The sequence below is a fragment of the Cariama cristata genome, unplaced genomic scaffold (genome assembly GCF_000690535.1).
Source record: "Cariama cristata isolate BGI_N322 unplaced genomic scaffold, ASM69053v1 scaffold9707, whole genome shotgun sequence".
Lineage (NCBI taxonomy): Eukaryota > Metazoa > Chordata > Aves > Cariamiformes > Cariamidae > Cariama > Cariama cristata.
This window is the reverse complement of record NW_009626047.1, coordinates 1-23,138: the sequence shown is the minus strand read 5'-3', so window position 1 is coordinate 23,138 and position 23,138 is coordinate 1. Positions and strand designations below refer to the sequence as shown.

The 23,138-nt window shown below is 43.6% G+C and overlaps 1 protein-coding gene across 1 annotated transcript; it reads left to right on the top strand.

Moving 5' to 3' along the window:
- Nucleotides 1-4,689: 4,689 nt before the first annotated feature.
- On the top strand, nucleotides 4,690-21,382 carry LOC104164517 (cyclic AMP-responsive element-binding protein 3-like protein 2; the record flags this gene model as incomplete). Its single annotated transcript, XM_009703864.1, has 3 exons — nucleotides 4,690-4,960; nucleotides 19,510-19,676; nucleotides 21,295-21,382. Coding segments are annotated over exons 1-3 (526 nt in total), but the record flags the coding sequence as incomplete, so codon positions are not given.
- Nucleotides 21,383-23,138: the final 1,756 nt, after the last annotated feature.

The following is a 23,138-nucleotide window of genomic DNA, read 5'->3' as shown; positions in this document are numbered from 1 at the left end:
GTAAGGGTGCAGTCCTTGGCCTCACTGCCCCCCCTCCTTGTTGCTGCTCAAGCCTTACAAGAGATAAATATTAGGCAGTTTTGTACCTACGGGTAGATGGTGGGCTTCATTTTTATCCCATGAGTGCCTATTGGGTAGAAGGGATGCTCCCACGTGGGTAATTCCTCTTGTGGAGGGGGGGATTGATCCCTCCAGGGTGGGGAGACATCAGTGTGAGCCAGGAGGGAGCCATTAACTCCCAGGAGGGGAATATCTTGAATTTGTGGGTGATTCTCACCATGGTGTGTTGCGTGTAGGCTGGCTTGCCATGGGCTGCTTGGAGAGCGGGGCTCATTTTGCAGTGTGCCAGGGTGCTGCCGCTGCAGGTCCCGTCTGGGGTGGCTCTGCTGGAAAGGGTGGGTTGTGTTGCTACAGTCGGGGTGTGAGAGCTGATACAGTGCGTTTTCCAGGCTCAGCAAAGCCTGTCACTTGTTTAATAGTTTAAATACAGTTATGAAGTGTCATTTGGGACTCTTGGCTTCTCTTCATTCTGTTTTTAGTGAGTTCTTAGAAAGTCAATTTTCTGAACATGGCTGTTTAATTTTTAGTCATGATAATGTCACATGTTTAGGCAACTGGGGATAGTGCTATTCTCATCTGGCTTCAGGTCGTGTGGTGGAGAATTCAGCACTGCCATGCACCTAGCAAAACCTGAGTCTCCCTCTGTTTTACTTCAGAGATGTTCATTTCATCAAACAAGAAAGAAAAAAAAAAACTTGTCCCTTAAGCATGGCTGGAGAAAAGGGCCTTTGTCTGGCAGGAACAGGCAGATGCTGTGGAGAGCTGCAGCCTGCGACCCAGCTGGTCTGCAGCCAAATACTACTTTCAAAGAGCTATCCAAAATCCACCGCGCACCCAGATATAAGAGCTCTCCTCTGTTTGCTTACCGCAGGGTGATGTCTGTAGGTGTTTTGTGTTCCCCAAAAGCACCCGGGTTGTAGGCGGGAGCAAATGTCCAACCAGATTGATGGTGAAACTCCATGGAGCTGCAACTTTCTCTCTGTAAACAGGGGCACTGCTGTTTTGTTTGTCTTTTCAAGGTTCTGTGGGAAGGGGAAGCGGAAGATAAGGTTACATCTGTCTTAAATCCATGACTTTTTACAGAGATTAAAATCCCAGCTGAACACATCTCTTTGCTATGTAGAGAGAATAGTTTAATAATTCGAGCAGACTCCGTGTACATGTCTGCAATTAGTGCTGTGGCTGCCAGAGGGGTGTGAGGATAGCAGGAAGCTGGCAACAGAGCTGTCTACAGAGATAGTAAAAAAAAAAAAAAAGAAAAAAAGAAAAAAAAGGCACATTTTCAATGCAAGTGCTCTTTTCTCCCTTTTTTGTAAAAGATGAACTCTCTGGGTGAAATATGCCAAGCTGAAAGCCACAGACAAAGAACTTCTTTATTTTGAAAGCAAATATAGATACAGGTTCTAAGGGTAAAATTGTCAGTTTCCTCCTGAAATTGCCCTTTCCTGTTCCTGAGTGCAGGGGTGGTTGCTGCCGTGTCAGAATTGAGGGTTATTCTGCGGCTTTCCAGCTCTGGAAGTGGCTGATGACTGCTAAGGTACATGCGGAATTAGAGACGGGAACGCGGAGAGGAGGAGGAGGAGGATTGGCAACGGGAGAACGTGCTTTGAAAAGACAGAGGAGCAGCTTAGGTGTAGGTGGGAGTTTCAAGGAGCTGGAGGCCTAACTGCTCCTGGATGGTTTCTGCTGTAGCTGCTGCTCAGATGCCTTTTCGTTTTTGATTTTCTGAGCAAATGGAGCTGCTTTCAATGAAACAATTGTTTTCTTAACAATTTAAAAAAAAAAATCAAAGTGGCCTAGCTTGAAGTGTTCACTGTAGCAGAGATGTGTATAACATAGGAAAGATTCTTGTAAATCAAGTAGTGGCTTTTTGTAATTGCTGCGTGAGAAGTCCAGATCCCTAAAATTGTCTGTTCCCTGAGTTCAGTAGCTGTGCAGTCTGTCCTGTGGCAATTGTTTGAGGCTTCTCTATTGACTGGTATTCAAAGTTACATCACAGGCCATTAAAAATAAGGTAAAAAATTGTAATGAAACTAGAGAATCATTTTAAAAACTGGTCATTTATTTGCTATCAAACAATTCTATTGTAAATGCAAATTCTTTTCTTTCTCACAGCATGCTGCTTTGCAGCTGCATGTGAAAAGCAGAAAGCACGAATGTTGATGAACATGTTGAACATATTGAACATCCTTCCCCACCCCAACGTCCTCTTTCTCCATGGTTTTGGGAAGTTGAATGTTTATTTCCTTCTTTGCTTTTCCTGAAGTGGTTTTAGGAAAATTCCCCATTAGGAAACAGAAAAAAACCAAAACAAAACTAACGTACTTAACTTTAATCAAATGGAAGAAGTAAAATAACTTTTGATACTAATTTCTTCCATATCAAAACAGTAATAGACAGAAGGCTAATAGAAATCTTTATTTCTGGATTTGCCAAAAGTAGCCGAGTAGCCAGTGGTCATTTTATCTTTCAGTTGAGTCTACTAGAATGTCTACATAGTGTCAGACTTAGTCAACACTTAGGTATGATATTTTCAGTGATGACATCCTCAGATTGGATGACACTGGTGATAAAGTAGCTGTGTGTAGAAACCAGGGTACAAATATTGTAGTGACCCTATTTCAGCGTCTGCTAGTCATCAGTCAGAATAATGCATGGAAGAATTAGAAAGAGGGAAATGTTCTAGCCAGCTTTAGGAAAATATGCAAACAAATATAATTGATTCTCGCCATTAACCTAAATGAAAAGTGTGTAGACTGTGGGGAAAAAAATCATCCCTAAGAAAGTCACTGCTTTTTTATAGGTTCATCCTTGACTTCTGTCATGGTTGTGAAGCATTTCTGTCCCTTGTTTATACTTTAATGGCTGCCTGCCTTGTTTTAATCAGTGTCTTTATTGATGCACCAGGGTGTTCAACTAGTCTTGAGCATCCTTTTCCTATCTTCTTTGTGTAGTGGGGAATTGTAGTTTATACCTTTATCCTTGCAGATGTTGGGAGGCAGCCCTGGATGTGAAGTGCTAGTGAGTCCTTGGGTATCAAAATTAAAATAAACAAGGCTTTCTAAGGTGGTCATGACTCTTTTGCTGAGTCATCTGAGAGTTTGTTTAGTAGTGTTATCATTTTCAGTAAGTAAATATGAGGCTACAAATCTGTTTTGCCATTTCTAAAGGCAAAACTTTAGCTAGCTTGCTATTCCAGCATAGCAACTGTGGTCCTCTGTTTGTTGCCTTATGTTTAGTAAATATTTTCTTTTCCTCAATGTCCGTCAGAATTGACTGAAGCCTTATTAATTTTGAAAGAAGGCACAGTTAGCATTTGTGAGCTTCTTGGAAGAGGCAATCGAACTTCCAGGGGACTCTGTGAGAGCCGGCTGTGCTCAGTGTTTTCCAGCGTCAGGCTTCAAGGCCACAGGTGCTGCTGGAGCTGTGAAATGTGTGTGCGTGGAGGTGTGAACACACCGCTTCCCTCATGGATTTATACAATATTGACTTGTTTAATTCTTAATTTAGCCTACAGGAAGCCAAATCTTGAATTTCAGTGTTTGTTTCTGCAGGAGAGAGCAAGACGAAAAGCCAAGATCAATACTGCTTGCAAAAACAGAGCAAATCAAACAGACTTAGACTTTTGTAGGATCATGCCCCAATCGACAAAGAATCCTATATAAGATGGTAGATAATGCCTGATTGTTTGGAAAAGCTTGTTACAATTCATTGTACAAATATTTTTGTACAAAAATAGATTTCTTTGTGTGAATGAGATGAACAGGAATGGTTTCTTGCAGTGCAGTGTCTTGATCTGTCAAAGATAGTCTTTTGACATTGGAAACAAAATCAAGAAGAGATGCAGAGTTTTTGGCTGTTGATGGGAACTGCATTGGAGTCTCAAGGAAGTAGATTGCGAGATTTGGTTTGTGCTCATTTTGAATTAGAAACAAACACAAAGTTATCCTACTACATAACAGCCATAGCATGCACTGTCAGTGTAATAGATAAAGTGGTAGTACTGGCTGTCAGGAGCTTTAGCTCTGGGGCATAGAAGCTGAATAGGGGCTCTAGTCCTAGGTGGAATGCGACTCCTAAAATAGATACATAAATCAACTAGGAAACCCATTTTATAGCAAATGTGTAAATTCCTTGGCTGGGGACCTGCATGGGCCTGTTTTCCTAGAGTGGTTTGTATGTTCTGCGCAGCTAAAATAGACATACGTAGTGTCAGAGTCTCTGTCTGATTGTGTTTCCTTTTTCTTCTCTGCTTCTATGAACATTAACTGAATATAGTTTATTCCACACACAAAGTGTTCTGGTGATAAATCCTGCAGGATCTTTCACACTATCTGGGTGAAATGTGCTTTCCCATTTTTGGTGGTGTGCTCTAGTGAGTACCTTTCAGAGTACAAGGGAGGAGGCTGCTTCTGTTTCCCATTTTCATTGCAAGTTAATCACAGGCTCTTCTGTTGTAATGTATGCCTCTGAGAAGACTTTTGTTCTAGCTGTAGCTCTTCAGCTTGAAGTAGTGATTGGAGGAGGGAGGAGGTTGTAAGGCAGGGCTGGTAGATCCTGCTGCTGACTGGCACGGATGCCCAGTGCAGATACTGGAACTGTTCTGATCAATGCTTGCCTGTTGTTGGCATGACAGACAGGCAAGGAGATAAACCTCCCCCACCCCCCTTTTTATCTCCACAGCACTTCACAGAGTTCCTGGATGAGTTTTCACCCGATGTCCTAGGCCAGCTCTTGAATGACCCCTTCTTGTCTGAGAAGAATGAAATAATGGAGGTGGAACTGTCTCCAGCATCCCCAGCACCCCTCATCCAGGCAGAGCACAGCTACTCCCTCTGCGGGGACTCTCGACCCCAGTCTCCCTTGACCCACATCTCGACTGATGACAACTTTAATGAAGGTAGTACGCACTGACCCTTTGTTCATTTGTCGTGATGATGCAGTCATGAAATGCTTCTGGTGGGGTGATGATGGACTAAGGGTGCATGTGAATGCTCTTTGCTAATTGGTAATACAACTAATAAAAGCTGTGAGAACATTTTTCAATGTGAGACAGGATTTTTGGAGATGATCCGGAAATATCATCTACATAAAGCCTTCCCATTTTATATTTCCTAACTGTTTTATGTGAATATTTTTAACTTTATACATACAGGATATATTAATTGTGGCAGGAGAAATAAGCACAAACTTCAGAAACCAAGCTTCTCTGGAAGTTAATAGGGAGAAACTTCAAACTAGGCTAAAAGTGAGGGGAGTTTCCTTTGGGGAAAAATCCTGAAGAAATTCAGACTGCTGAGACCACTGGGTAATTAACAGAGCTCTAGTCAAATGATGTTTTAAAAAGCCAAGAAACATTAACAAGTGGGTTTAAAAATAGAAAATGAATGGAAAGTATTTCATCTTCTGTTCACTCTGCAGAGTGTTTCGTAAGAGAGGAGGAGGAGGAGGAGTTGTTCCTGATGTTTGGGATTTTATTTAATCTTAACTCTGGAATCACACTCATGACCTTGCAACTTCAAAAAGTGAAGCTCAGAGAAATACTTGAGGAGGTTGCAGAATTACAGTTAACGTTGCTGGCTGATAGATATTCAAAGGCATCACCCTGATGATTTTTCAGTACTTGAGTCTGAGAGAGCAGGAGGGAGGGGGGTTTTGTGCGTGGCGATACTGCAGGTTTCGACACTGGAGGTTGAAAGCATCTCTGTTGTTAGATGGTGGAAGTGCACAGCGCTCCTGACAATTCTGGTGAATGCCAGTCCCCTTGGTGGAGTAAGGTGACAGATACTGGGAGCACCAGTGTCCTTTTTGGGAGCAGAAGGGTACAGGGTGTGGAGGGGGAGGTCCATGTGCTCCAGCATGATCTCCTGCTGCCGGGGAACTGGGAGTGATTTTGTGGAGTGGCAGGGGCTGAGAAACGAGGTTGGCTGAGGGACATCTTATATAAAAAGGCGAAAAAATTTACATTCTCCACGTAACCACAGCACTGGGCAGATCGCTGGTCTCTTGACAGCTGTCATGTTTTCATGGTTTTTCCATGGTGGGGCTTGATGATTCTGCAAGACCCTGCCCTGCAGGACTGGAGTAGAAACAGGCTATTGTGGAGGCTTGTTTATGACACTTGCATGCCTGTGTGCACATGTGCTATGGACACATGTGCTATGGACCTGCATGCCTGCAGTCAGCAGCAGTGCAAGGAGGATGGCACAGAGCAGTTAAGCTGGGTCTGGATGCCATTTCAGAGGTTTGCCCTTTGCTCTAAAGGACTAAGGGCCTAGTGTTGTGCACAAAGCACGTGGCAAACAGGCTTTGTTCTCACTTTGCAGTGAAGTCAATAATGTGATGCTACTTCTTTGTAACTCTCTTAGCAGTAGTCCTGGCAATGAGTGCTGGTGGGTTGTTTCCCAGGGTGTGCAGAAATGCCATCCCCTCCTAGGCCAGTGGCTTTTATGGGCAGGCAAAGACAGGGGAAATGCAAAGAGGAAAAACCCAGGATTTTCTAGGGCCAGGCCCCTTAGCCCATATGGCTAGATAATGCATGCTTGGAAGTGGCACCTGTTAGGCGCCTTGTTGTTGCTGTCACACCAGCAGTTGCTGTTGGCGTGACCTGAAGCTGCAAACTCCTTTCAGCAAAGGCAACTTTTCAGGTGCCGTGTGCTAGTGTATGTTGAGATGCAAGCTGGCTCTTCGTGTCACTTCTAACTTCGTGCATGTTAACTGTGTAATGTTGATCAAGTAGTCAGCCCTCAGGTGCCGTTTCTGTGCCGGGAGCGGGCAGGTGGCTGCGGAGCCCTGTGCCGGCCCAGCCTGCCGGTGGGTCGTGTGCTGCCAGAGGGAGGACTGGGTGGCTTGTACCACATGGGTCTGGGGTCCTAAGGGGAAACGTACCTGCCTACCTTTTAAAGTAGCCTTAAAAACTGAAGTGTGTTTCCATGGCGACAGGCCTGTTGGAGATGGTGGGGAGGCAGGAATGACAGCTGGGGGTGTGTGGCCTGTCATGGGGCAGGGTCCTGCCCTCTGCCATCTGTGTGGGCGCGGGGTGACCCCAACCATCAGTCCCAGCCCCACGGTGTTGGGGCCAGTGTGCTGCTACCAGGCTGGTCCCATGTCGTGTTGCTCTGCTACCTGCATTTCTGCCCTCCTCCTTCAGTCTGTGCCTGCCTGTTGGAGGAGGGAATTGGATTTTGGGAGTTGCCTCCATCTGGTTCAATGGCACCCAACGTCTGCAGCGGTTTTCATCTACATATTCCCAAATATGGGGTCCCAGAGTTCCAGGTTACAGGGAGGCTGAGAAAAAAGGCCCATCTTGTTTGGCACGTGATCTTCAAGGCAGGTTCAAGCCATTCAGTGTCTATTTCTGTCTTTTTTTTTCCTTGCCAAGTCTCTGAAAACCTTACTGAAAATCTTATTTAATGTTTCCATTCGACTGTTACAGTGGAGTTGAATGATCACTCTGACTCCATAAGCACCTTCTTACTGACTGTTGCAGGGGAACAATTAACTTCTACCGTGAGCCATCCTTGTTGGCCACTACAATGGTTTTTACAACCATTAAATTGACCTATTCATGTAAATGTAAATCTTACATAAAGTTTCTTCTAAAAGTTCTAGAAGTGTAAAAACTTCTTCAGAGGAGTCTTGTTGACCTCAAGGTGAGAACCCATTTAAATGTCCATAAGATCAAGGTCCCAGCACTGATTTTCCTCAGCTATTCACTCTTCTGACTTCACTGTACTGAGGGTATTTCCCCAGCTTTGTGCAGAAGAATTTTGAGAATACTCGCGGGTTATTGCTAGTGTGGAGTCTCTGAAGGCATCAGTCTCTGAATCTCCAGCCCATGAAAACATTGGCAAGAGTAGCTATTTTAAAGCAGATGTGAGCAAGACGTCTGGCATTTAGTTTGGTTTTTTACCCCCTGAGAATCTATTCTTATATTGAATTTTGCATAAACTTTTAAGACTAAAGATACTAGAGAGAGAAATTTATAATCCTGACCTGCTTGCTTGCAGCTGGCTGATCATGTGCTTGTGTTTGCCTGAACTGGTAAATGAGGCACCTGGCCTGGGGAGGACTCTGGGCTCTAACATGAAAAAGGAGGCTCCATCCCAGGTACCAATGAGCTGCACCAGTTGCACTGCCACTTCTCTCCCAGCAGATTTCCGCTTTCTAGTTGTGAGCCCTAGGTTTTTGAGACAACTGCAGAGTAGCTGTGGAGAAGCACAGTGGGTTGTTGTGAAGTGGAAAATGCTTCTTGGAAGGAAATGAAGAAGCTGGGAGGGGAGGCTGAGAGTAGGACTGATGGATAAGGGAGATCTCTTGCTGCGCATCAGGGCGTTTTGGGGCACAGGTTCACTTCTGACAGTTGTGAAAGGTTAGGGAAAAAAGCTTTATTTGCTGTTGTGGTTGATGCATGTCTGTCTTCAGTTTTCCGGTCTCTGCAGCCTTTTGGAAAGGGAGGGCTGTGGGTCAGACAGCCAGGAGCAAGGCAAGAACTAGGTTTCAGCAGGGACTATGGTTAGCCTCCTGCGTGACTTGAAACGCGACTGTAGGGTCCTTCCCTGCCCTCTGATGCTTCATCTTGTCAGCCATAGGCACAAACTTTTGGACAGTAGCTGCCCCTTGTTTTGGACGCATGAGAACCAAGTACAAGTAATAGAGAGGGGGTGGTGTGCTGCAGGAACTTGAGGGCAGAGGCTGCAGCATCTGCATGGGGCTCTTCATCCTCTGGGATCAGCTCAAGTGATAGAGGGTGGTTTGCAGTGGGTGTGTGTTTGGTTTTATGTGGTGGCGTTTTGTTTGTTTTTTTTTTTTAGTTTGTGAGCCTGGCAGGGTTCAGACAATGGAGAGCCGATTAGTCGCTTGTATGGTTTCTCTCCTCAACTTGTGGCCAGGTGGCTGGGTGCCTTCCTTTCCCCGTCCCCTGAGGGCTCTGCTTTTGAGACTAGTCTTAGTCCCCACCTGCCCCTCCTGTTCGTGCTTTCCTGCTCAGGAATGCTTTGAAGTTACTGTTGGATTTGAAGCAGCTTGTCTTGGCTAAAGGTTTGACAGACTGACTGCAGAAATGGTATGTTTCTATTTTACGCTTAGCTGTGCCAAAACTGGGGCTGGCCCCAGAATGTAACCTGTATTGTTACTGAGTTTTTTACTGCTGAGGTTATGTCTTCCTGTAATGTGCTTTTAAACCCCGAATTTTCCTTTTAATCTTCAACTCCATCTCCCTACATGGTTTGAAAAAGAAAAAAGCAAACAAGAAACCCCAAACAAACAAACAAAACCCTGAAAATCATTGTATGTGGCTCCGGCTTCTCCAGGGCAAATAGCCTTCCGTCAATAAATCCAGCTCTCATCTCAGGCAACGCTTTGTACAGGAAAATGCTTGCTTATGTGTGGAGTCCACAAGCAGTAATTTGTGTCATCTACTGTCTCTTCAAGTAGAGGCACCTGTGGGCTTGAGGCTCAGGGTGGTGTTCATACATTTTATATTTGTACATATATATACACACACATTGTATATGTGTATTTATGGTGTATATATGTCATATTTATTATATATTGTAGGTTATATTATATATCTTAATTTTATATTTTATATAGGCTATAGAGAGAGATGCACTGTCCTGCTTCTGTCTTTTTTTCTGCAAATACTGAATCAATGAAATGTGAACAATGAAATTGGAACATCCTCTGCCCTGACTTTAAAGAATATGGAACTGGAACAAAGAAATTCACTTGTGTTTTGCAAAGATGCTGTCAAAGCCATACTGATAATTTTTGCAAGCACATTCCAATGCAGCTTTTTTCCTGTGTGGGTTTTTTGTTTTTATATGTTTATTTAGGAAATGGGAAGGAAACCATTTGGTGGTGATAGCCTGTATTTGGGTGATTTTTATGCAGAAGAGTAGCAGTCAGTCCTTGTCAGCATCTGCAGTTTTAAAGGATGAGAAGACTTTTGAACTTGAATACGTCCAAGGTCCAAAATCTCAGTAGGTCACTCTGAGTCAAGCCTGTAACTTCTACTTGGGCAGCAGTGTGTCTGAAAAACATCAGTTTTGATTGAGAGGTGGGCATTTTGGTGCTTACTTATCCTTACTGTTAATAATTGACGACTTTATTTGCACTCAGACCTCTCTCAGCTTCCAGTTTCACATATGAGATCTCCTTATGGCCTTTTCCCGCTGGAGTAAAGAACCATCTGCTCTCGAAAACCTCTTTCCACAGGTGTTTGTAGGCTGTGATTAAGTTCCCTCTTGATTTCTGCTTGGATACAGTTTAAATTAATTGCACTTTGCTGGTGTTTCCCTATAGGGTATATCTTCTGGACACGAAGCTGTTGCAGTTTCTTTCTAAACAAAGGGATGTTTGCAGTTCCTTTTCAAAACTCTGTATTAAGTGACCACAGGAGTTGATTTCCCAGGAATAGTTTCCCTAATGATGCATATTTGGGGAATCCTCTTCCCACTTCCAGTCCTGCTATTTCTGAAAACAGTGATCTGATTCTCTCTCTAGTGTTGCACTGGGAGTTCATGCTCACTTAGTTATGCCCTGTAAGCATCAAGTCCTTTTAATGTGTATCGAAGCCTGATTGCTACCATAATATGGATATGCCTTCATAACATCCATGTGGGGTGTCAGGAGAAAAATTCAGATGGATGAGAGAGAACAGTTTTATTTGAACACAGTGCTTCTGGGGATAGTTTTCCTTTTAATGTGTATCGAAGCCTGATTGCTACCATAATATGGATATGCCTTCATAACATCCATGTGGGGTGTCAGGAGAAAAATTCAGATGGATGAGAGAGAATGAGTTTTATTTGAACACAGTGCTTCTGTGGATAGTTTTCACATATCTTAAAAAAAACTATTAAATGTCCTGTAATAAGATTTATTATCAGCATTAAGGCTGTAAATCCAAGCTACCACCTCGGTTTGTGCCTCACTCCCACACATATAAAGAGTGATGCTGTAAAAATAACATTTTTCTACCCCCAAGCAAAATAATTAAAAGCATCATGGACTGTATCCCAGCTGACAACTATGCTTGTGTAAAGTCTTAGGCAGAAGAGAGGTTAAAGCAGAACCTGTAATCACGAGGCATCTCCCCGCTGGTTTTATATGACAAGACGATTCTGATTGCAAACTGCCAAATTCTCTGCAGGAGAGACAGTATTGACCCTGGATGTTTAGGTATGGGAGGAACAATGTGTCCTTGTTTCTATCTTAATAACTTTGATAGTGATACAAATAATCTGTGGGTTTCAGATAGACTCTGTGCTGCTCAAGGTGGGGTTGCAGGTACGACTGATGATCCATTGTTAGGAGAAAGGCTACTTCTGCTGTGCGTTGTGATTACTGTGTAATGCTGCTGCTCATCTTTGCCCATTTATTTAATTTTCCGTTCCTGGCACTTTGAGTACCAAACATTGGGGTCCTTTTTAAACAGTATCTCCTTTGTCAAGGCTGTTTCAAGGGCTTCGGTTTCATTATTTGCAGTGGGAGTGTGTGTGCTTGCTGGGAGGGAGAAATGCTGTCTGGAAAATCTGTAAGAGAAACTGTTTGTCGATAAATGTGGGCTCTAACCTCACGGACGAGTGGGGGGTAGCAGCAGTGGTGTTGGAGTTCAGCATTTCAGGCATAGTAAACGGGGCTTATATCTGCCAGGGGGTGTTAGGTGAACCCAGAGCTGGGCACCGGGGACGATGCAAGCCCAGGAGGAAGACAAGGAAGCAGTTATTCCTCCAGAAAGGTCCAGCTTGCCTTTGGGAGGCTGGAAAGCCTCAGACTGCAGAGCTGAGGATGCTGAACTTCCCTGTGAGTGGCATGTCCAGCAGCATGCTCAGAGTCCATGCATCAGCAGAGACTCTTTCAGGTTCGTGGTGGGGTGTTTCTGATGACAAAGTGAGTGGCCATTTCCCCCACAAACAAGTTGTGAGCCTCTTCCAGGAGGTGTTTTCACCTTGCAGTTAGCTAGCTCCCAGTTTGCAGCTGTATTTCTGTGGTGCAGAGGTAGTGAGTGCTCTTGGATCCTGCTGCTAGCTGTATAGGGACAGCGTCCTCAGAGGTAGGACTGAACGCTTGTCCAAAGTACAGCTTTGCAAACATGGACCCTTGGTGCAAGTTCAAGTGCCGTCTGAGTCAAAGTGTCTTATTAGCATGTGATGAGCCAAGTCTGAAACCACATACTGTTATACACGGCATGGCTGTGCAGAAGCCATGCGAACTGTGCATCCAAGGGCTGTGGTTCATGATGGCAGTACAAGGTCTATCATGGACTAAAAGCAATTAATTTAAGCCCTTTTGCTCAAATCCATGACACAGCTGAAGAGGCGGATTATTTAAATCGCTTGGCTGGAGAACAGTTTGACTTATTAGGGATCTTCTTACACTCCCCTGTCCAGAGGTATCTCTTCTGATACCCATGCAAAGATTTTTTTTCTTTAGTGGCTGGTGAGCTGCCCGGCAGAGAAAGACCTGGGGGTGTTGGTCAACAGCTGGCTGAACATGAGCCGGCAGTGTGCCCAGGTGGCCAAGAAGGCCAACAGCATCCTGGCCTGTATCAGAAATAGTGTGACCAGCAGAACTAGGGCAGTGATCATCCCTTTGTACTCCGCACTGGTGAGGCCGCACCTCGAATACTGTGTTCAGTTTTGGGCCCCTCACTCCAAGAAGGACATTGAGCTGCTGGAGCGTGTCCAGAGAAGAGCGACAAAGCTGGTAAAGGGCCTGGAGAAAAAGCCTTACGAGGAGCGGCTGAGGGAGCTGGGGTTGTTTAGTCTGGAGAAAAGGAGGCTGAGGGGAGACCCTCTACAACTACCTGAAAGGAGGTTGTAGTGAGGTGGGGGTTGGTCTCTTCTCCGCAGTAAGTAGTGATAGGACAAGAGGAAACTGTCTCAGGTTGTGCCAGGGAAGGTTCAGGCTCGACATTAGAAAGAACTTCTTCACTGTTAAGAGTCATTAAGCATTGGAATGGGCTCCCCAGGGAGGCGGTGGAGTCACCATCCCTGGAGGTGTTCAAAAAACGTTCAGATGTGACCCTTCGAAGCATGGTGGCGTCAGGTATACGGTTGGACTTGATGATCTTTGAGGTCTCTTCCAACCATAATGATTCTATGATTCTGTGACCAGTAGTCTGTTGTGGTCTCCTTACGTTTCCAGTTTTGTCTTTCTGTAGCTATTTTATCTGTTGTTTGGTCAGTGAACTCCAAGGAAGCAAGAGCTGTCTCTTCAGTCTGCTTGTACAGATAAGGATATACCTTGATGCTTCTCCACGTCTTATTTGCAGGCTTATTTCAAATGACATGCAGTGCATGCATCTGTTTTCTGTGTGATTACGATCTGTCATGGTGGTAATGCTGGTATGGGTTGGTGGTGGTGGTTTTTTTTTTTCCTTCCCCTTCAAGATTAGGTGCAGTGGTACACCCCTTATGTGGGTTTGTTTACCTAGTGGTGCTGTCTTCCTTTTTACTGCAGGGGAAAAAAAGGTGAAAATCATGTTGTTTTTCTGAGTACTTGGATAGTCTGTACTTGGGAAGGGTGAGGGAGAGGTACAGAGTGCATCAGTAGTTTCATTTATTTAAAAATAGGCAGCAACTCACTGATGCAACTTGGTTATCCATGCAAAAAGTGTCTCAGTTAAACTCTTTAATGAGTAGTGCTGAAATGAATGTGGGGAGCAAGACAGATATTTTTAGTTATTTCATAAGGACTGTTTCTCTGTGCATGTATCACAGAAGGTGAAATTTAGTCAATATTGGAGAAGATTTACTTTTTCTCAGGTAAGGAGGTGGTCTGTTGGACAAGATTGAAGAATTAGTTGGATAGAATAATGTTGGATAGAAATAATTAGAAAAATGAAAGTGAAAGTTGCTGGGAACTCTGATATTAAAAAAACCTGTACAGTTGAAGTAAACATTTTTGACCTTATTTTCACTTTTCCTACCCTGCCTTCCCATAATACTCTATGGAACAAGAAAAAAGGCAAAATGTTGCAGTTCTTCAGAGGAATATAAGTATCCTAGAAAGCTGCACATGGTATTGTTAAGAGGCTATGTTTAATTTTTTTTTATATCTACATATAAATACAGACATATTAACAATGTTTTTTAACAAGCACAGAAGTAGTATATATTAATTCTGCCATGTACAAACACAGCCCTTCTTGGTTGTGTGTTTTTCATGTATGCCGAAATCACACGTATTGATGATTACTACAACTTTGATGCCTAGAGTGCTGAAATCCATTTCTGTTGAAAACTATCATTGTAGTGTGTGTGGTGTGCAGCACAGAGAGAAGTTGACTTGGGTGTGTTCTGCACCCAAAGCCAAGCATTTGTGCATAACACAATCTTCATAAAGGACTTTAAAGTCTTAAGCTTTCATTGTGCAAAATGTTGCATAGCCCTTTCCCTTTTGGGTGCAGTGATCTGGAGAAAGGACAGTGCAAAGGGAAAGTCCACTTGTGGTATGTTGAGTAGATACTACAAGCATTGCCTGTCTTAACTGCAAATGAGAGAACCTGGGGCAGGATTAGGGCCTCTGAAATAAAGACCGAGGACAGAAAGAGTTTGTTTACTACTTGGACACCTTGCTGTAGATACGCACAACATGCAGTGCTTACACTTACAGTACTGAGGGGATTATGTCCCATTTTGAGCTTGCTCTCTTGCATTATCATGTACATGGCATCTTACAACACACTGCGTGTCGTACCTGGGACCAAGCTGGACTCACGATGAGTGCAGCTGGGAAAGAAGAGGGTATGTTTAAAGTTTTTCCTATCAGTGAGAACATTGCTCAGTACACTGATTGATCTTCCTTTGGCACTTTATGAGGCTCCTGCTTTTTTTTTTAAAAAAAGTGAAAGTGGAAGATGCATGCTAAACGAGAGACTGCAGGAAAAGTGTGACAAGCTTGATGACAGAAGCAGAACACAAAAGCTTTCCGAAGAAATGTAATTTCAGTCTTGGACACAGAAGATAAGATCTTAAATGCATGTGTCACAAACTCTGTGTTGCTGTGATGAATGGGTTTTTTTGGATGCTTGATTTGAAACTCTGACATTTAACTTGCAGAAATGGTAGATGCTCACAACCGCAACTGAAAACTCAATGCATACTGTATTTTGATAAACTATAATAACAGGCTAAATCATCCCAAAAATCCAATTCCAGTTGTCTTCAGTTGGCCATTTTAAATTACTAGATACTTCTTGGCCTTAATCTCTCCATGGCTCACTTGAATTTTCAGGACCGCTATGGAAATTAATTCAGGTTGGGGAAGCATTTCCCTAGGAGGGAGTTAAACAGCTCTGTGGGAACAGAATTTGAATTGTATTTGGTAAAGGAGAGATGAGGCTGTACATGGGACAGTGAGAATAACAAAACATGGAATAGCTCCTCAGTTAGGGGAGCACCATGCATTCTTCTTGTTGGGTAAGGCACAAGTTCTGTAGAGAAATTGTTTGATCACATTATTAAAACATTCCTATTTTTAGGTGTATATTAGGTGCCAAAGTACACTGAATTAAATCTTTGTAGGTATTTTTTGATACTAGATTGCTTTGCAACATTAATGTTCGGTTAACGTAGTCTGTATGTGGAATTTAACAGTGCTAGTGCATGGCACATGGAAGCATTAGTTGGGATTTTGCTAAGCACTGTGTAGACTCCTTAAGTGACACATTTCACATGCCAAAATGCCTAGCATTCATGGACTCAGAAAAGGGTAGGTGAAGGGGAATGCTTCTCATCTAAACAGTCATTGCACAATAGAGCTCTGAAGTTCATAGGAAATTTCAGCTGGGAAAGGGGACTGACAACCAGTATTACTTGTTCAACAGTGAACTTTGGAATCAGTGTTTTGAAGACTGAGAAGAGATTTTTAACAACCAAAGTGACCATCTTTAGAACATGGATTTTCCTAGCCATTTGGATAGCTAAATCTCATGCTTAGTTTTTCTTCTTTCTATATCTGAATGATTTGCAGGGTATTTTGTCTCACCTTAGCCATGTAGTGTTGCCCTATTCATATCCATCTAGAATACCATCACCAAGATAATTTTCTCAGCCTTTTGTTTTGAGTTCTGTCTCAATAGTTCACCTGTACCAAGTCAAATATAAATACAAACACTCACCTTCAATTTTTTGACACCAGTCATCTACTCTTTCCATAGCATGTCTTGCTTGGTTTTGAGAAAGCACCTTCCTTTTCCTCCAGCAAGTTCCTTGAGCCAGCCTCTGTTGTCCTTTCATTTCAGTATCTCATGTGCACCTTCTTGCTTGTATTCATTATTCCATGAAACCTCTCTCATGGTTCTCTGTACCCCTCTGTCAGAAATACTCTAATGTGGGAGCGTGTGCCATTCCTCTCAGTATGACCAGTATTCTGTAGCCTGCTCAAATTTTCCCATTTGCCTAAATTTTTCTGGTTTTGTGCAACATTTTCAAGGACTTTGGGAGAAGGGCTACCACTTTGTTCTGCTAGTACAGTGCTTGGCAAAGTGGACTAAGGTGCTAAGGGGCTATTATAAGAATAAACTAAGAATGATTTTCAGATAATGTCAATCTGCTGTGCTCAGGAAGAGAAGAAAGGAGAGTGGGAAATATCCTTGCAGCTCTCCTGAAGCAAAGGAGAGATAGTTGGTGACTTCAGAAACTGGAACGTGTCAAAAGAAAGTAACTTGTTGCACAACACTGACCCGTGATAGTGAATGCTAACAGGGGCTTGGAAAAAGTGGGGAGAGGGGAGTATCAAGGTGAGATTCCACCAGCGTGTTGTTCCATCCCTTCCTTTCACAGGGTTGTTCATCTGGAATGACACCTGTCACCATGCATCATAAGAGGCAATGTCAAAAAAGTGTTAGATCCAATTCTTCAAAGTTATCTCAGTATTAAATGCAGGGTGTTGCTGTCAAGGAAAACCACCCATAACCCTACAAACTGGTTAGACTGGCTTTAAAGCTTAGAATAATTCCGAGCAGTTTGTGCGGATCTAAGTGGTGATGGCGGGGATGTCAGGTTAATCAGCAAAGTCAGGTTCCAGAGGAATAAAATGACCAGCTGAAGGCCATCATATCTTGCTGTCTTACAGGAGCTGAATCCTCATGATGAGTCTGGGGATTAGAGGTGATAAACATCACAAAGTGCAGCCTTAGAGGACATACCCTGTTTTGCCAGGCACCCATGGCTAGGTGTCTCTTCTACTTGCATGATGATACAGATCTCAGAAAGTTCAGGTCTAATTATTTGCTTCACTTGTAGCTCTCATTTGTATGTAGCCTTCCCTCCCAAAGGGAGTCTAAAGTAGATTACAGACAATAGCACTGACATCGTATAGCTCAATGTAGAGGTGCAAGAGGCAGCAAGTGGAGGCTCTGCACAACATGATGTGTGGGAGGTTTTGGCAAAAGTTGTCCAAACAAGCATTTGAAAGTTGCATTTGCCAAAGGATCCTGGATTTCCAGGCGAAGGAAAAAGCTTTTAAAGCTCTTATCTGAATGATCCACAGCAAGCTAGAGGGAGTCCACAGATCTGCTGAATATTTCATTTCAGTCAGCAGGGAGGGAGCTGTGCGCTCATGTTTGTGAGTAGAGAGGCTCAGGGAGGGTTGAAAGAGAGCAATGTCCTCTCTCCTGAGTTAATATTTAGACAATGCTACCTCTTTTCTTCATAAATGCTTCTATTTTTACATTTCTGCATTTCCCAGAAAGCTTTGGGAGTAAGCTCTCCAGAAACTTATATATGGTGTTTAGCCCTTGCTGTACAGTTACTTCTCTTGGCAGAGCTGGGCTTGATGTTCTTCAGCTTCTGATTACAGGATACGTATTTTTCATTTTTAATTCCTTGGTGTGTCTTTACTCAGATTACCTCCTTCCTTGCCAGCAGTGGAGGTTAGGTACCACCACAAAGTAATTACTAGCGCTGGAGATGTACATGCTTCTCCCTTCTTCCAGACACCCAGCTTCTGCCCAGTGCCTGTGTGCCATATGTGTGTGTGGCCTTAATAGCAAGGGCAGACAGCAGCATGGAGGCCGTAAGCTTGCTCTTATTTTTGTTACCTGTTTGCAGCTGAACTCTGACATCTCACCAGCTTGATACACTCGGATGTGTAAGGGTCTTATGCTGGCCTTGCAGACTGCTGGTGGCACAGCCACAGCACCATGGTGTTGATGCAGCATGCACTTAATTCGAAGCTCTGTGGCTGTTTACTAGCTGTATTTTGTACGTGCTTCCTCTCTGCTTTAATTCCATATATGCAGTAAATACTCTGTATGAAGGCAGGAGAAAGCTTTGAAAGAAAGATCAACACTCTTTTCTCTTATGTATATTTGGCCTCAGATTCCAGCTGCTTGATTTATGGACATGCTTCTTGCAACTACTGACGAGTTGTGGCAGAGGACTGTGCTGTATGCTGTTGGGATGCAGTACAGCTGGTGTAGTGTACTCTCCTGCAAGAGAAAAGAACTTGTATGACTGAACTCTAGCAGTAGGGATGGGAATTTTCTTAAGGAAGAATTTCAACTGCCAAAAACATGGAATTGTTGGAAAGACTGAATCCTTCCAAGTTCTTGATCCTCTATCATACTTTAGACCTGGGAGAGTAAGTCCCTTTTCAGCAAACCAAACGGTGGCTGCCTCATGAATGGGAATGGGGAGCTACCAACTTACCATGCCAGCTTTCTTCCAGTTCTTGATAGTGCAAGGCAAACCTTTCAGCTTTGTCCAGTGAAAAGTTGCACAGCTTTCTCCTGATTAGTGAGCCTGCAGTATGTGGGGCTAGGGGACAATTCTGCCAACACGTGATGCATGTTTCATTGCTGCCAGTCAAAATATGCATCCTGTGCTGTGACTTCCAGAGGCTCTGCGGAAGAAATTAGCATGATCACCACGGCACTGGTGCTCCTGTGAATTCATTAAAGCCTTTATCCTCTTTTATACTTACTAAGTGAATCCTTGGGGGACAAATTTTGAAGTTGAGAGCGTGAAAAATGCTTTGTTCTTAAAAGCATAGTATCACTACTCCAGCTGTTTGATGATTGCAAGCAGTAGAAGGAACAGAAGTCTGGCTAAATGCTGTCTCTACAAGGAGGAATAAAACCGAGTCAGCAGGTGTTAGCGTGTGTAGGACATGGGTCCCTGGCTGCTTTACCCAATGGCTTGTTTAGTCCTGTTCTGCTATGTGTTAGCAGCTTTGGGCAATGTACAGCGATTAGTGCTCTGTGTCTTTCCTCGCTGCTCCTCTCTGTATCCTGGGGCTAGGATTAGGTTACAGCCCTGAAATGGCACGGTTGTCTGCATTGACTGAGAGCTGAATAGTAAGGGCAGAGTTCTGTTGATAGACTGAAATGCCTTCTGTGTTTGTTTCCCATCTCTGGAGGAAGGATGACATTATTTTCGTTTGTAGTCTTTCTGTCTGTGACCTAAACATGTGGTGTCCAATTTCCTTCCCTGGCAGGTGACCTGGAAAATGAGGAATGGTGTCTGGGTACAGAGCTGACTCCAGCAGCCATAAAGACTGAGCCAGCATTGTGTGAGACGTCAGGCCTTGCTCCCTCAGTCAGTCTCACTGTCACGGCCACGTCGCTGGAGGGGGAACAGCCTGAACTACAGATGGATGCCCTGGTACATGCAGACTTTCTGTTCTCCTCTTTGTGCAATTAGCTACAGATTCTCCTAAGACTCTGCATACTAGTGTAGCCTCCTTGGTGCCAAAGGTTGTCAATTCAGGGTGCACTCTGCAATCTGCTTTAATGTTTTTTGACGTTTGCTGGTGTCCCACTGCTGCTGTAAGAGCTTGTGTGTCAGAACACTTATCTGCATTTTCAGATCTTAATGGCTGGATGCACAACTTTCTCTTCTATGCTAGCCCCAAAGACTGGGGCTCATGTGGTTTTAAAATTATTTAAACAGTTTCTAATGAACCAGTCCCACCTGAACTGACTAACCTATTTGCCCTATCAAGCCTGTGACAAGCTAAGTGTCTTCCATAATAACTTGCTTTAGTGCTGCTGTGCCTTTTCCTGATCAGAACAAGACTCTTTGTTTGAAATGACTGGAGAGTTTCCCTGTTTGCCTGCTAAGTCACTTTTGCCAGATCTATGAAGCTTTGACATCTTGAGCTGCTACTGCTTCCACACCGACCTGCCTCAGAAGGAGCTTTTGCGATGCCTTTCTGACCACAACTGGAGCAGACAGTGGGCATTCTCAAGGGCTTAGTTTGGCTGTGGTTGAGTTAAGGAGAATGAACTGTGGCAGCTGATGGCTCACCAGAATACCCTGTTAGTAGAGGAAGAAGCATGACTGCTCTTGGTCCCCAGGGTGCGATGTCAATCCAGGCCAGATGGAGTTAGTATAAGCCGAAAACAAATGTTTCCACTTGGATGTGGGTCAGAAATATGTGCAACAGAAATTATTTTATGAGAAACTGAGAAAATTAAACACAAGTTTCCTATCATCCTCTTCTTGTCTGAATGTGCTGTCCCCGGTACACGGTCCTATTGTAGCTTGGGATGCTGTGATTTGCAAAGAGTATACTGGGACTAGCTGTGGCTCATTACTGTTGCACAGATTAGTTACACAGGTTATTGAGAGAGATCTTCGCTGCAGTGAGCATGCTGATGTGCCAGACTGACTTTCTCAAGCCTGGGACTGTAGCATTCAGGCAGACTCTGGGCAACAGCTTGGCGGCCTGGTGCTGCAGCCCTGTCAACAGGGCAAGCCAGACTTCTTCCAAACTTCAGTCAGCTATGACTCTCTCTTTTCCTGCTTCTCACACCATGAAATGAACTTGGGTTCGATAATCTGGTGCTCAGTGACTGGCACCTTGCTCTTGCTCCCAGTTGACGACAGTCTTGAGCAGGCTGTTCCCCACTGCCAGGAGCGTTTCTGTCTCTGCTCAAACAGACTGTGCAGTCCGGCAAATCCTGGTGGCAGCTCTGTTGCTAAGAGAAGTAATTTGAGTGGGTTGCATGCTAGCTTTCAGTCTGAAATGTCATCTCTGAGGCATAATCTTTTATTTAGCTAAATATAGTAGTAAGAAAAGCCACAGTGGGAGTAGTCAGGGCAGTGTTCTCTGTAGCCTGGTTTAGCAAACTGTGTGAAGCAGTTAAAGCTTTGCCTGTAGCAGAGCAGGAGGAGAGGGAAACCTCTCCATTTATGGAGAAGTCATCCTTGTATCTTTCTATTAAGATTTTTAAGATGTGTGCTTTGGGTTTTCATGCTGTTAATTTCTCTTTTCTAGATGAAACCACTGAGCCAGAAAGTTCTTCCAGAGATTAAATTGGAGCCCCATGAAGTGGATCAGTTCTTGAACCTCTCTTCTAAGGAAGGTCTGTTAATTACTAAGCCAAAATGCAGGGGGAGATGACCAGAATGCACAGTGAATGTACTTTACCCTGGTCAAATATTTGGCTTCCTCATTCACCATGTTAATCTTTAGGCTGAAGCTGTTGCCTTCTAGGGATTCATCTCAGGCTGCTGAAGAGCCAGCCTCTCTCTGACCCATTTATGTGTGGTTTTTTTTCTTCACCCCCCCTCTGCTTTCTCATCACAAAGCAAATGATCCCTTTTTTTCTCTGTAGCATATTAACAATTGTACAGTTGCTGGAGGGACCTTGAATCCTTAAAGTCCAGGATTATTTAGGCTAGAAGAGAAATCAATTTGAGGGGACTTAACTAAGGTATAGAAAACATGAAGAGCGTAAGTGGAAACTTCACTGTTTTAATGTCTGATACAAAAGCAAGGATGCGAGTTATATGAAAGTAAAAGTTAGGTGCATCTGTTGTAGGATGTTAGTTTCAGTAGAGTTTTTAAGAACCACAACAATCCCTTTGCAATAATCTATAAATGAGGAAGGAGGAGCAGTGATCCCTGCCCTGAAAGTTAAACATGGTTTTGTGGCACATAATCTGTCAACCCAAGGAAGGTTTGAAAGAGCCAAATATTTGGGCTGAAATTTGAGCAGATAGCTGCATCTCAGGAACACTTGATGCTCTGTTAGTGAAGTCATTTGTGTAGGTAAGTGGAACTGCTCTAGGGAGAGAAGCAAGTTATGTAGTAGGTGGAAAAAGGGAGGCTGTATCTCAACCCAAGGCATATATTCAGTTGCTCAATTTGCGGGATTAAGGGCCTTGCTGTTTTTCAAGTGTATATTTTCTGGAAACTACTAGAGTTAAGATGCTAGACAAAAAGAGCTCATATATAATAGCTTTTTTTTGTTACTATTTTTTCCTTCCTCCTCCACCACTCGTTTGATCTTTTCAACTCAAATTTGCAAAGTGTAACAGAAGTGGAAGGTGACAAATTCAGCTCTGATTCTTCCTACTCCCAATTTTCATTGCTGTAAGTTTATGTCAGAGAAAAAAATGACTTAGTTATGGCTGCTTTGAACATCTGCTAAATTGTCCATGTAATATGAGTAGGTGAGACGTTGCTTTGTTTGTTTTGGTCCAGACCCATTTGGTCATAAGCAGCACTTTGCTTGCCAGTTCTAGCACAGATTCTTTTGGCTACAGGTGTGGTAGAAGTTAGCTTAGATAGCACAGTGTGAGAGAGGTTCCTGTGGTGGTTGTCTATGCTGCTCCTGTTCCGTCAGTACATTAAAGCCTTTGCTATCACTAGGTTGTTACTTCCTTTCAGTTGTACCAAACCAGGTCCTTAGGAGGCAGATTATTTCTCTCCTCCCTGTTCATATAACACCTTGGATGTGATACCTTCTCTTAAAAAATACTGGCAGTTTGCTTAATCCACAGCAAAGTTAAGAAAGACTATTGCTTTTGGAGAGAAAGCACACTGGCTCAGAGCCCTCTGTTAATGTGGTTTCCCAGGAACAGGGGACTTGTACTGGAGGTCTGTATTTCAACCTCAAAGCACTTGGAGAAGAAGCTGGAGTGTAGATAGAAACGACTGGAGCATATGCGCAGAGCTCTGTTTTGTCTGTTGAACCTAAAGATAGCTGCTGCATTTCATTCCTCCTTTGGAGACCTGCACGCTCTGAAAATCTTCCAAGTTTCCGCTTTTGCTTGATCTGTTTTTTAGCAGAGAGTCCTAGTCTTGGAAACTGGGGTGGGGGGGGGTGGGAGGGG